General features: G+C 44.4%; 1 protein-coding gene across 3 annotated transcripts in view; it reads right to left on the bottom strand.

Annotated features, from left to right (window-relative positions):
- The window catches only part of CBL (Cbl proto-oncogene), a 94,394-nt gene extending 79,360 nt beyond the window's left edge, over nt 1–15,034 (bottom strand). For 2 of the 3 annotated variants that reach the window (XM_083162722.1, XM_083162725.1), the window contains exon 1: nt 14,755–15,033. In XM_083162722.1, coding sequence (XP_083018848.1) covers nt 14,755–14,898 — 144 coding nt within the window. In that variant the 5' untranslated portion in view covers nt 14,899–15,033. Of the gene's footprint in view, nt 1–14,754 lie in introns of all 3 variants that reach the window. The other variant, XM_083162724.1, reaches the window with a different exon arrangement.
- Nucleotides 15,035–15,435: the final 401 nt, after the last annotated feature.

The following is a 15,435-nucleotide window of genomic DNA, read 5'->3' as shown; positions in this document are numbered from 1 at the left end:
TACTTCTGTACATGTGTATAATGCCGGCATGTACTCCTATAATGTGTGCAAATCTGGCTCTGGTACTTGTCAGGGACTCTTTAGCCATTTACCTCACCGCATGTCCCTGATATATATATACACACACACACACACACACACACACAACCTGCACTCTCACCCCTGTGTCTAGGTAGCCGATGGGGTGCCGTATAAATAGCAGTGTATATAGGAAAACAGTGCTATGTAAATACAGTAACTCCCATGTAAGAAAACAGCACTTAACAGACTTTGTTCAATAGTAGTCATCAGGATGGGTGCCGGACAGGCATTTACCCGTCGCCAGGATCCCGACTGTTAAACACCCTGGTATGAAAGGGGCCAACCCAGGAATGGCCCGGCATGATCGGCCCAGGAATGGCCCGGTGTGAAAAGGGTATAAGTAAGTAGGTATGTACAAAGGTATTTATTGATAAAGGAGGGGCTGCATGTCTATCAGCCCTCATTCTCATGAGAGCCAGCCTTTGGGCCGTTAAGAACTTGGAGGGCGTGTTGCTTATACTAATGAGAGAAAAAGTCACCTTTGTAATGTGCTCTTGGAGACAGTGTATAAATATCTGGCACCAGGAACAGTACAGTAACAATCTATGTCTTCTACTTGGCCATGGGTAATCCTGGACCCAGGGAGCACTTGCATACGTATGTATTTGTTGATTATAATGATCATCTATATTAGATCCATCTATGCTGTAACTACAGAGAGTAGTGTTCACGCTAGCTTTGTTTTGCAGGGCGCCGCGCCCTGCCCATTTTTTTACTTGAAAATCCTCCCTGCCCTTGAAAATTGATTATATTGTGCGCCCTTCCGCCAGGGAGAGGGTTCGGCTGGAACAGCTGATACTTTGCTCTCAGCCAATGAGTTGAATGGCCTGTCAGCGCAGCTGGAAGAGCGGACATTCTGCTTAACTCAGAACAGCGTGGCCGTGTAAGCCCTTCCAGCAGTCCGCGTCCCTCCCATGCCCGCATTTCCTATTACAGAGGCTGTCCTTGTATCTACTACATCCGCTGGCACTGCCACCAGCACTAATGACAGGCACCCCTACTGCCGAGCTGATGACAGGGTCCACTGTCACTGGCATTATGTAGGGAGTCGGGACCCGCTAATGATGGGACCCACTGCCATCGCCAGTTGTGACAGGTACCCTCGTTGCGGGACCCGCCGGCTTGGGGGGAGATGGCAGTGTTTGCGGGGAGCGCCGCCGGGAAGCTGCTGCTTTGATAGGCGGGAGAAGCCTGCCCTGCCCCATCACAGCCACAGGTCTCCTTCCTTCCAGTGGGTCAGTCGAGTGCCCTGGAGATTCAGCCCGGCCCGGCCCCTACTTACAGCACCTCACATAGCCACACAGCAAGAGGGCTCAGCCAATCCCTGCTCAGCTCAGAGGGACATACAGATTAAATGCTCTCCCACATTGGTGCAAATGTCTGGTTGCCCCATATATATTTGGGGAGGTGGCTGCAGATGTCAATATTGTGCACGTTCCCTGACTAATATCAGGCTAGTCAGAGTACATGTGCTGGGACTTGTAGTTGTACAGATACTTATATGGTGCTGCGGAAACTTTGACACCTTACAAGTAAAAAAAGTAAATAATAAAGAATATACTATCTACTGAGCCAAGTTGTTTTTTTTTTTCTTATGTCCCAAACAGTGTTGATAAGTAGGATTGTGCCTTCTTTTTTTATGCCAAATCTATCATTCTTAAAAAAATTATCTAAAAGGTACACCCAGTGCTGAATCCAGAGAAGGGAATCACAATCAGGTTATTGTACATTATAGCACTCATTCCCTTTTTGCAGCAGTGTATAACAACCCAGTCATGGAGCAGCTGTCAGCAGGGGCCGTTGCACCACTCCACTGGGAAAAGTTATAAGGGGGTGATCATCCTGTTCCTGCTCCCCAGGATCTGCCACTGTATACACCAACAAGGAAAAGCAGTAACAGCACCACTACTACTGCACAGCACTTTTATCATTAGTTAATTAACTGGCCATGACATAGTGTGGAGTTAGTTTGTACCCGTGAGTGCGCTAAAGTAACGCCGCCTGGTTTGTACTACAGCAGCTGGAGGCATATAGTGGTATTACGGTGTGTGGCATATAGGGTAATGGGCATTATTGTGTGGTGTATAGTGTAAAGGCCCATACAGACACTATGATGATGCCTTAATGATGATGAACGACCCCATTATAAAATCACCTCCTGAACAACCCAGAACGACTTAGTCGTTCAGTAGGTGAATCTTTCAACATCGTCTAGTGTTTATGCTGGGAATGACGGACGACTACCGACGATGCGCGTACCCGTGGGTCGTTAAAGACCATAGCCATCGTCAATGCATGCAGGTCAATTTGGCTATGGTCATTAACATTGTTTGTTTTTTCAATAGAAAAAGGACCTGCATCGTTTGTGGTCGTTTGTCATCAGTCGTGCACCAGCGATCACTGCAATGCTGAGGTCGTTTATTTTCACTTCAAGGGTGAAAATGAACGATGGTAGTTAAAGATGTGACACATCTTTGTGTGTGTAGGGACCTTAAGGTTCATTACGGTGTGGCGTAAAGTGTGTGTGGTGTATAATGTATGATTGGCATGGAGTGTAACAATGTGTTATGGGTGTAATCATGGCGCAGTGTCTCAATTTTTTGTATATGATTTTTTTTTTGTAATGTAAAATGTGCCCTCCCGATTGAAACATATGCCCTGTGGTCAGCACCCTGCCCTAAAAAAAATCCTAGAGTGAACACTAGAGGGCTGTTCTCATTGTTTCCGCCAGAATGCCATCCGCAGGTTTCTGGCAAAGGCGATCAGGAGATGGACATGCGAGCGTCTCGATGTGCGCGCACCCCATTCTGGCGCATGGCAGTAGTCATGCCGGGAGCAGCTCTGATGAGAGCGGCTCCATCTATACTGTTAGAGCCATACTAAACTGTAATTATCTATATTTGCTATTATAACTTTACTAACTAAATATGTTTTTGTGTTAAACCACAAGACAATACAACAGCATATGCAATTGTACACTCTTAAAATATATTAACATGTGATAAACCACATCAGAGGTACGATATGCTAACAGACACAGCTTGCGTCCACAATAAACTATTTTATAATGTTTACAAATAACTTGAATAGAACACTGACACGAGGAAGATCTACTTTACTGAGATATCCATTGGATGTTACTTCTTTGGAGACTGGTTTACCCTACTTAAAGTTAGCAACAGTTGGGCCACCCCACATATGAGGTTATCGGACAATGAGAGGTACTAATTTGATTTAATATTGCCTACAACAATCTAAAAGGTGTTACTGGAAAACTTCACCTATACTGTATTCTGCACGACTGATCGGTTAATAACCGTGACTCCAGTGTTTTATGATGTAATGGTACCGCTCATGAAGTCTTACAAAAATGATGAAAATTACATCCCGCGTTCATGATACCGGAAGTTCGGGTATCAGACTTCCGAGAGAGGGGGTACCAGCGCCTGTCCGCAAACAAAGACACTATGTAGTGTGTGTGTGTGTGTGTGATGTTTGAGTGGACTCTGAGGATGGGGCTGAGACTCCGAAAGTACTTGGCAAATGTCCATCCAATACAGCATTATTTTGGATGAAAAAAAGTTTTTAAGTGCCTTCTTGCTGGACTGGTCTATAATTTAATATAATATATAACCATTTGCTCACCTTCTCTGCGTCTCACAAAGACAGCAGTTTGAACCAAAAAAAAAAAAAAAAGTACAGATTTTCACTGGTCTAATGTCTATTCCTTGTGTTTCTTGGCCTAAACCAGCGATGCCTAACCTTGACACTCCAGATGTTGTTGAACTACACATCCCAGCATGCCCTGCTACAGTTTTGCTATTTGGCCATGCTAAAACGGATGCAGGACATGCTGGGATGTGTAGTTCAGTGTCAAGATTAGCCATCATTGGCCTAAACAATTCTCTTCTTCTCCTTGTTGATCCTCAGCAGTGGCTTCTTTGCAGCAATTCAACCATGAAGGCCTGGTTCACACAGTCTCCTCTTAAAAACTGATGTTGAGATTTGTCTGCTACCTGAATTATGAAGAATTTGTGTGGCCTTTAATCTGTAGTGGTTTCTGAGGCTACTAACTCTAATGAATGTATCCTCTGCAGCAGAGGTGACTGTCTACCGTTTCTGGGGCGGTCCTCAGGAGAGAGTTTCCTCATAGTGTTTGATGGTTTTTGCAACTGCAATTGAAGATACATTCAAAGTTCTTTAAATTTACCATACTGACTGACCTTCATGTCTTAAAGTAATGATGGACTGTTACTCTTTACTGAGTTGAGTGGTTCATGCCGTAATATGGATTACAATATTATTTAAATAGGGGTGCCCTCTGTGTACTAACCCTACCTCTGCACAACACAACCAACTGTCTCAAACACATTAAGGCAAATAATTCCACAGATTGACTCTTGACAAGGCACACCTGTAAATTCAAAACCATTCAAATACCTCATGAAGCAAATTGAGAAATCCGTTATCAAAGCAAAAGGGGGCTAATTTGAGGAATCTAAAATATAAACTTTTACATTTTTTTTTTTATAAAACATAATACAATATGTTCTTTCATAGTTGTGATGTATTCAGTATTAATCCAATGCACTCACAATATAGATGATTCATTTTATAGACACCAGGTAAAGGTGCGTACACACGTACAGATTTTCCTGTCTGATCTATCTTGTGAGAACAAAAACCTGGAAATGTATGGGAGCAAATGACAATCAAAAAACAGACATTGATCAGTCAGACAAATTGTTTAAATCATTCTGATATAACAAATTTAGGTACTTGTGTATTATCACGGCGCCCACGATATTAAGTCGTACGACTTATAATCGCATGCCATACACCCGATGCGATTTTAAATTGTATAAGCCCCCTATACGATTTTTAATTGTATAAGCACCCTAATGGGGGCTTACAATGTTAAATGAACCCCCACTATGAACGCCAACCCGAAGCGTGGCGAGTGGTACGCGTCCTCCGACCTTTTCATACCCCCACGTTCCACGTCGGCGTGTAGTTGATTTTATATAGTGTGGCAAGCACAGCGAGCCTCCGAGCCCGAAGCGTGGCAAGCCCCGCGTATTACTTTACATGTATTCCGCTGCGCTCGCCACACTATATAAAATAAACTCCACGCCGATGTGGATAGTGGGGGTATGAAAAGGTCGCGTACCGCTGCGTTCGCATGCTTCGGGTTGGCGTTGATAGTGGGGGTGCTTTTAACATAGTAAGCACCCATGACATTTAATTATCTTATAGGGGGCACTTTTAACATTGAAAAACCCATAAGGGTGCTTATACAATTTTAAATCGCATACCATTGGATATGCGATACAATGCGATGGTACAATGCGATGGTATACAATTTAAAATTGTATAACAACATCACCTGCCATTGCGCAACATCGCATCGTATGCCTTATGGTCTGCGATGCGATGGGCGCCGTGCTAGTACACAAGTACCCAAATTTATCAAAGCATTTTTTTTTTCCTGCATTTGGGTGGACATTTTTGATTGTCATTTGCTCCCATACATTTCCAGGTTTTTGTTCCCACCAGATAGATCAGACAGAAAAATCTGTACGTGTGTGTGTGTGTACACACACACACACACACACACACACCCTTTAAAGAAACTGTAACCAACAAATCAAACAAATATTGAGTATTCACCAAATCCAAGCAGTTGCAGTTTAAATGTCATTATTGAAAATGACAGTGCACAAACAAAGCCAAAAAGCAGACTTAAGTCCTAGCGCAGGACCTTAATCATGGCATCCATATCCTACAGATTTATACACACAAGTGCATGTAGTGTTCACTCTAGGATTTTTTTTAGGGTAGAGTGCGGACCACCGGACAGGGTGCTTTTTTCAATCGGGAGGTCACGTTTTATATTACAAAAAAAAAAACACACTGCACTAGGATTACACCCATCACACACACACTCTGCTATGCTCATTAAATATTCTGTCATAATGACAATTACACATTATGGCACACACTGTAATGCCTCTTACACATTATACCACATACCATAATGTCCATTACACATGATGGCACACACGAAAGTTCTCAGTGCGGTGGGGGGCAGCGTAAGGAAGCACAGTGCCACACAAAAAGGGGTGCGGCACCCTGCAAAATTAAGCTTAGAGGGTACACTATGCATGTTTCCAAACGTGGAGAACATGTGGACCACTGTAGTGAACCAGGTCTAAGGCCACATAGCATCGTTCAGGTCATAGGCAAATTGTCTGCAATCATTTTCAAATCTCCTGGGGATACACACTATCTTAACATATTGCAGTTTTGATTTTTAAAGGGCAAATTGCACCCTGCCCTCTAGTAGCACCCTGCTAGAACAGCCTACCTTCCAACCAGGCCGATGCACTTGGTGGAAGCCCAGTACTGTTGTAGATGCCAGGCCCGCCGCCCGCACTGATGTCACTTATTTTCAAACTTCTAATAACATTTCTGCAAGTGACCTGAAGAAATCAACCAGTTATTCTGTGGTAGTGGGACAATGCAGAATTATGTAAAAAAAAAAAAAGGTGCATTTGAACTATATGCGATGTGATTTGATGCGATAAAAAGACGTACCATGTATGGGAACTATAACACCCCCCTCCCCACCCCCACACAAAAAAAGGAGGGTGGATGGCTAGTCTAGATGCAGACAGAGATAAATAGAGGGGCAGAGGAGAGAGACACAAATAAGAGACAGCAAGGAGAGAGTGAAAAAGAGGAAATAGACGGGGGGGGGGATAGGGGTTAAGGTGATGGTGTGAGGTGACTGGGGCCAGAGGAGGTGAGATGAGTGTGAGGGGGGTTTGAGGGAGTGAGGTGACAGGAGCAAGAGGGAGTGAGTATACAGCAAGAGTGGTTGAGGTGGAAGAGGTGAGGGTCGGGAGAGGAGGCACCCACCCCTGCTGCCATCTCCCCTGCTCCCGGCAACAGCAGCCACCCCGGCAGTCTCCAGCTCCATGACGTCCACTTCTCACCTGTACGACCAGCACTGATGTGACAAGTTGGCGTTTACCTTGTCCACGCGTATTTGCAATCACTTTGGAGGGTGATATGCACACAACGAGATTCTGCTTCCTCCCTCCTTGCAAAAAAAAAATCTGCTCACCAGAGAGCAGAACCTGGTCGCCAGGGATTTGTTGAGCCCTGCTGTAGCGTATAATGTGTACTATTTAGGTGGTTGCCATAGATTATCAAAAAAAAAAAATAAAAAAAAAAAATCTGAGAATATAATAATGGCTAGAAGTGTTGTATGTGTTATGATTTGTTAGTTTTCGAGTATAAATATGTTAAAGAACATTTATTTTTGTTTTACCAAAACTGCATTTAATTAGGTTGTTTTAGTGGGGCGTCACGCCCTGCCCGATTTTTAAAGGGCAAAACGAACCCTGCCCGTTTTGCGGTGCACTACTAAAACAACCTAGCCCGCCTGTCCCCGCTGCAGACTTCTGCACACCCCTATGTAGACGTCACCAGGTGCGCCCGTCCACATTAGTGACGTCGGTGTGCCCGCCCCACCGCATATGAAGTGCCCCTTTTCCTCCAGCACCCTGCCTTCCTGGGATACTGGAGGGAACCCTTTATTAAATTGCTTGAAATTGCAAAGGTCTTCATTAGTAGGCTTGTGCAGCACACCAAACCCATATTTTCTACTAAAATGCATTCATTTGCAATGTATAACAATAGTGTCATGTGTCAGAAACTGTGCAACAATTTAACTTAAAAAGTCTTTCGACAGCCTTCTGTCACTTTAGACCACAGGTTCTCAAAGACGTCCTCAGGATCAGAATCAAGTGAAATAATTAGCTCCACCCGTGGATCTTTAAAAATCTGTTGTCAGTCAGTACTGAGTGCAACTGTCAGTGAGTTTGAACAGTGTTGGGGTCCTGAGGACAGAGTTTGAGCATTGCTTTTGAAAAAATATAGAATTATTTTCAACTTATAAAAAAAATATATATATCCCTATACTTTCTATTAGGTTACTGTGAAATGCAACTAAACTTTGTGACTCCACAGCAGTTCCACAATTCAAAAGGAATGCTCTAAACTTCCTGTATGCAGGTCAATATTCAAAAAGCAGTTGAAATATTCAACTTCTCCAAAACATTGCCAGTTTCAGTTCTGGATCAAGTCAGATTCTAGCATCTCAATAAAACACCATCTTAAAGTGCATACACATAGGCATCCACTTCATTTGCAATGAACCAAAATCGGGTCCTTGCCCCGATGGTCGGGTTATGCGCATGCGCATTTGTACACATGTGCAAACCCCTACTGCAAACTACCTCTGTGATTTACAATGCTGCCAGGCCGTTCGCAGCGTGGAAGGAGGGAAGGGGGTGGCGGCAGCACTGGGACATGGGATCGCCCAGCATTTCATGGGCGTCCCAACGCAAATGGGGCAGGACAAAGAAGTGTGCCGAAATCATACGGCAGTTAATGGATAAGGACACATATAAAAAATTACGAGGTGATCCCACTGCCACCCTGCAGAAAAAAATGGAAGTGTTTATCAGTTTGTACACAGCTGAATCTGTTATCACAGAAAAAGAGGCTGAGTTCTTATTTGTTGAAAACCCGTCAACACCTGTTCTGTATGTGTTACCGAAAGGACACAAATCCATGACACAACCTCCAGGGAGGCCCATAGTGGCCAGTATAGGGTCAGTGACGGCCAATCTGTCTAGTTTCTTAGATAACCGCATCAAACCGATGGTCAAAGATACTAAATCATATGCTAAAGATACAATATCGGTCATAAAAAAAAAAAAAAAAAAAAAATGAGATAAAATGGAAACAAAATTACTGCTTGGTGACAGCCGATGTTAGGGCATTGTACACCATCATCCAGCATAGTGATGGATTAGAGGCCATGAGTTACCATCTGGATAAACATAATATATCTGAAAAGGAAAAAAAAAAAAATTATGCTGGATGGGATTGGTCTCATATTAAACAACAATTTTTTCTGGTACGAGGGCGATCCTTACTTACAGGTGGCGGGCACCGCTATGGGGGCGGGGCACAGCTATGGGGGCGAAGTTGGCACCGGGGTACGCCAATCTCTTCCTGGCACACTGGGAGGACAAAAATGTATGGACAGGCCACCCCTGGATTGCCAACTTGGCCCTCTGGACACGTTATATAGATGACGTGATGTTCATTTGGGGAGGAGATGATGCTACCCTCGCTGAGTTCTGCACCCACCTTAATAACAACACAGTCAATATAGAACTTACTTTTACCATCAGTCCTGTAGAGGTGAATTTTCTAGATTTAACTGTTTATATAGAGGAAGGATCTATAAAAACTAGAAATTACGTACATTGGCTTTGACAGTAACCATCATTACAATTGGATACGTAGTATACCTAATAGTCAATTCCAAAGGTTAAGAAGGAATTGTAGTGATGTTGAAACTTACAAGACGCAGGCAAAATCAATGGAGCATAACTTCAGAGAGAAAGGTTATGATGATTTGGCCATTGGGAAAGCGAGGGATAAGTACAGTATCCCAGATAGATTTTTTTCTCCAAAATTTGTGTTCTAAGTCGAAACAAGATAACAGTGAGATACTATTTATTACCAAGTTCTCCTCACACCATCGTATGATAGAAAGGATTATTAATAAACATTGGGGAATCCTTATCAAGGATCCTGGCCTCAATACATATTTAGGACCTAAACCTAGATTTGTATATAGGAGGGCCGACAACCTTAAAAATCTTCTGGTGAGAAGCGCCATTCCTATTGATAAAAGACCATCTAGAATAACATCAAAGGGGTTTTATCGTTGTGGCCAATGCACCATGTGTAAATCCTGCACTACTGTGAATAAGGTCTCTGAATATAAGTCCAATGTTACCAACAAATCATATGCTATCAGGGACATTATTACGTGTGGTTCTGTTAAAATGTCGTATATTTGTTGGAATGTAACTGTGGATACCAATATGTTGGCCGTACAGGCCGGATGTTAAAAGAAAGATTAGGAGAGCATGTTCGAAATGTAAAAAAGGGATACGAACTGCATAGTGTCTCTATGCATTTCAAAGAAAAGCACTCCTGTAACATTAAACAGTTAAAATCTTTCTGCGGCATTAAGTTATGCAATAAAAACTGGAGAAAACGTAATGTAGAAAGTGACCTTGCTAAATTAGAGATGAGAACAATTTTTGAGCTCAAAACTTTAACACCCAGTGGCTTAAACCTTGATTTTGAATATAAATGTTTTTTATAAAATATATGTATGAATTTATATTAATTATGTTTTTTTATCTCCTTTTCTCTCGCATGCCTGGCTTTTTAATGCTTATATTATTGTCTTATTAAATATGTGTTTTATGAGATAATTTTAATCATATATATTTATTATATATATTTTTGTATTTATGTACTGCATTTTATATTTATTTATTGATGTATAATTATTACCCATATTGGATGTATGGCATTGTTTTAAAAATTGTATCACTACCTTGCAACATTGTAATTTAGTGATTACTAAAATGTATCAGCATGTGTTGCGTTAAATGAAGCCAGGCTATAGGTTCTCTCACATTGGACAGAAAGGAGCCATGTGATAGTGGAGTTTCCTATAAAAAGAGGTCCAGGAGATACAACGGCAGATCTTGAAGAAGGAACATCTGTTCCGAAACGCGTTGATTGCCGGGGCTGACCTTTTTGCTAAAGTCAGTCAGCACGTAAGGAGGACGGGAGACTCGCTTCTGGAACAGCGTCACAGCGGGAGCGTCTGCAGCGCCGTACCGCCGGAGCAACTACACTGCCCTGAATTCCTGTGTCCTGTCTGCCTACCTTGCATTTGTCTGTGGTTTTATCGTGTGTGAATAAATAGTTATTTGAAGCACAAGAGTCCGTTTTGGCGAGGGAAAAAGAACCTGCTGAGTGAACGCGTGACCGAATTAATAAGTAAGTGTCAGCGTCTCTGACTCATGTGTGCTGCTATATCCTATTGAGGGAGAAAAAGAAACCGTTATGTGCAAGCGGGACAGAACTTTGAAGTAAGTGTCTGTCCACTTGCAAGCTTACAGTGACTGATTTTGGATTGTCCATTCGCATGTCCACTGTAAGGTGACTGGGCACCCAAACCCCGTTGTTTAAAAGGAGGCTGATTTCATCCTTAAAGCGCCAGTGGTTTCCCAATATCTTGTTGTATCCAACTGCAAATTTAAGTTAGCCACCACTGACTGATATTTCGGAGCCCAGGAGAAATCATTAGATGGACACCAACCATCAGATGATTTATCCTGCTTCAGGCAAGGCGATACGGGGGGTTAGGTGATCGAGCTCCCTTAGTCAGATATCGGGTGTGTATGCTAGATATGTTAAGTTTGATGTGATGCAAATCAAAACTGGCGATAATCACAAGCAACAGCATATACGCTAACGGACAGAATAATGATAGTTCATTAACATCAATCAGTGTGTACCCAACTTAAAAGTACAATGACTAAGAGGAAGCACAAAAGGTTTATTATAAAGTTAACAGGAGCCACTATATGCTCAGAATAAAGATAAAATTGAGCCAGTGTTCTACATTATGTTTTAGCTATGCACCTTACACAACGGGAGCAGCGACTGATATAGTTAACTACAACAGACACAGGTATAACAAATATTGTGCAACGATATCAGCGGCCATTCAACTGCACGGCGAGCGCAGGGCAGTGTACGCTGTTTTGGGTTATGCCTGTGCTCACCGTGCTTCCGCCATCCTCATTGTCTGCCGCCAGCCCTCCCTCTCAACCTATTCAACTCATCAGGGGCTCACTGCCCCTGACTGCGAAACTTGTGAAATCTGGCGCAGACAACACCAGGGGGGATGGCCACAGCCGCCAGCATTCCCGATACTGGAGCCCATGAGCTGATTAAGCGAACGTCACCCAAAAAAAAGTGAACACAGTTCTTCATTTTGGCATTGATTATACTTTCGGCGAACTATGCAAAAATCCCCATAGAAATACAACAGCGATTATAAAACGGAAAATTGGCCGGCCTTTCGGCAAAAAAACAGCCCTGTTTCAAGAGAATTGAATACTGCCATTAGAATGTAAGCTCTCACGATCAGGGCTCTCTCTTCTCATGTGCGGTTCTAATGCTGGCCACACATCAGACCAACTTTCTTCCAACCATCCAACTAGTTGCTGGGAAGGAATAAAAATATGGTACTAGATGGGAGCAAAGGACAATCAGAAATGTGCTTACAAACCCAGGAAAATGGACAAAAATATTCAGCCAAATTGTTTAAATTAAACAGGTTGAACTACAGTACCATGTCTGAACAACAATTTTTATACTTTTCCAGATTTTGGAAGCAAATTTCTGAAGTAAATATTACATTTGTTCCCATCCAGTACCATATTTTTGTTCCATCCAAGCAACTAATGGTTGGAGGAAAGTTGGTCTGCTGTGTGGCCAGCATTAGAATATTTATCCGCCACCCTGATAGCCTGTCAATGTCATGTAATTTGATGGAACAGTCTTTAATTGCCATGTAATTATTTATTAAATTTGTTATATAGCACGTACATATCCCGCAGCGCTTTACAGAGAATATTTGAAGTCACATTAGTCCCTGCCCCAGTGGAGCTTACTATATATCAGGGCTTGACAAAAAATTTTAAAATCTAGGAGCCAGACAAGCTTAAGGGTGCCCATACACGGTGCCATGTGCACAATACATTTTATTTAGATCGCATCACATTTTACATAAACGCATGCCAAGTGCTACAACAGCATGCGTTTTGAACTACAGTAGGAGCCCATCTCATCTATCCTCCTTAGGCCATGGCTCAGCATGGCTAGCCTATTGTTCTCAGCTGCAAAACAATACATAGAACAATAGAGTAATGCTGTGTATACACGGGGGCGATAGGGGCTGAAATCGCTGGGAATATGGTCGCTGAGCGACCATATTGCCAGTGATTGGAGTGTGCACCAGCGATAAATCGCCGGGTGCGCGCTCCCATTTTCAGCCCCTGAATGGTCGCTGGTCGGAGGAACATGCTCCTCTGACCAGCGACATCCCCTGCCTCTTCACCCAGCAGTGTTTAAATTTTCATCTGCGACCATCTCTGGTCGCAGATGAAAACGGGACACGGGGCAATATGATTGCTGAGCAATATATTGCTAGCAATATATTGCCAGCGATCATATTGCCCCGTGTGTACGCACCTTAGGGGATTAGCAGGGTAATCCAATTACTCACTTAATCCTATAATAGGGATAGATGACAGTGGCTCCATCTGTAGATGCGATCTAGTTCAGAAAGAATGTGCTGCACATAGTTTTTCCATGCAATGCTCAGAATCGCATGGTACAAGATGTACCATGTATGGGCACTATAGCTCACCCACAAAAGAAAGCAGCAGGGGGAGAGAGGGGGTGATGTGATACATGGTGAGGTGTCAGAGGGCAAATGAGTAAGGTGATGGAGAGTGGGTGAGGCAACAGGGGAACCGATAGAGAGGGTGACGTGCTTGGTTGGGAAAAGAGGTGAGGTGATGGGGGGGAAAGGAGGGGTGGGGTAAGGTGACCAAGGGCCGCCCAGTCTTTTGAATAGGATGGTTTCTATTCTCCCGCTCGCCATGGGGACCGCAGAGCAGCGGGAGAATAGAAACCATCCTATTCAAAAGACTGGGCGGCCGTTGATTGCCCGAGTTCCCAGCCAATCAGCGGCCACCCAGTCTTTTGAATAGGATTTCTTCTATTCTCCCGCCGCGCCCCCCGGTCTCTCTGCTCTGCATCTGCGCCGCGGTCCCCGCTCCGTGCCTGCCGCTACATCTCATGCCGCTCCCCTGGACTGTCCCCACTCCCAGCCTGCTCCTGCCGCTCCCTGGACCGGTCCCCACTCCCAGCCTGCTCCTGCCGCTCCCTGGACCGGTCCCCACGCCCAGTCTGCTCCTGCCGCTCCCTGGACCGGTCCCCACGCCCAGTCTGCTCCTGCCGCTCCCTGGACCGGTCCCCACGCCCAGTCTGCTCCTGCCGCAACGCCCCCCCTCCGACCGGTCCCCTAGCTCTCCTGCAGCTCCCTGGGTTTTTACATGTGATAAATCACATCAGATTTATCACATGTAAAAAAATGGCACATCAAGTGCCAAATCTTATCAAGCTCCCCCGGGGAGCTGCCAGGGGAAATCGGGGCTGACTTGTCCTTAGGACAAAATCGATTTGGTACTTCCTCATCTTTGCGGCCACCGCTTATGCTGCGGATCTTACGTACTGTACGGCAGCACCACCACCACCCTGGATCCACACCACCATCAATTACCCCTAGCAAAGTTGTGGCGAGCAAAATGAGCCACCGAGCCCCAAGCGTGAGTGAAACAGGCCCACGAGGGGACAACGGTGCTGTAGCGGCTAACGTAACTGGCGTAGCCGTAAAGATGAGGAAGTACCTCGAAATGAAATACATGGAAACTTTAAAAAGCATACACAAACACACAAATCCGGCTACAAACCCTTATAGAATCTGGGTGAGAAGGCTACACTAGGCACTTTACATGTGTCACCTGCGCTTCTGTAAGGGGCCCGCTGGAGAAAGCGCACGGTGACATATGACGTTACAGAAGCGGAACACACTGTGGTTAACGTCACATACGAGCACCAAGAATAAAAACAACTAAAGCACACCTTGTCCATAAGCTTCCAGCATTTCTCTACGGTCTTCCGATCCACCGCCCCTGGCTGCGCTGCCGGGTGATGGTGGTGTGGTTGAAAGGCGTCCTTTACCAGCCCGATCAGCCCGCCGCCTCCTTTCCGCAAATTGGTCGCCATGGTGAGCGCAGACGGGGAAGATGCTGATACCGGAGAATGCCTGGGTCCCCCCCCCCAATGGACGCCGGGAAGGAAGGGGAACTGAATCTCCGGGGCCGAGCACCGCGTCGCCTTCGTCGTCACTTCCGCTTTTCATGGGCCGGGAGCGCGCACGGCTGACAAGTTGATAACGTTCGCAAAACCAAGATCCAGGATGCTCACGGGAAGCAAAAAGCGCTCGATTGGCCGAATGCCTAGGAAATACCATATATGGATTAAACGTGACGAGCTACGCAAGTCCAGACGAAGTTTAAAGTGTGTGTATGTATATATATATATATATATATATATATATATATATATATATATATATGCCATAATTAAAGTGGGCAAGTTGTTTGGTATCCCTAGTTCCTTCTTACATCAAAAAGTTGGTACTCTTTGCCTAGCACAGCGCCCGCGATTGGCATCGCGGTTATCGGGGGTAAAAAATCCCGGCCATCGCATGCACTAAAAAAACGGGTGCGACGCGATGACCGCGATTTCCCATAGGGATCA

This window comes from Crinia signifera, chromosome 19, assembly GCF_055691185.1.
Source record: "Crinia signifera chromosome 19, ASM5569118v1, whole genome shotgun sequence".
NCBI classification, from domain to species: domain Eukaryota; kingdom Metazoa; phylum Chordata; class Amphibia; order Anura; family Myobatrachidae; genus Crinia; species Crinia signifera.
The sequence above is the reverse complement of the archived record's forward strand: the minus strand, read 5'-3'. Positions and strand labels throughout refer to the sequence as shown.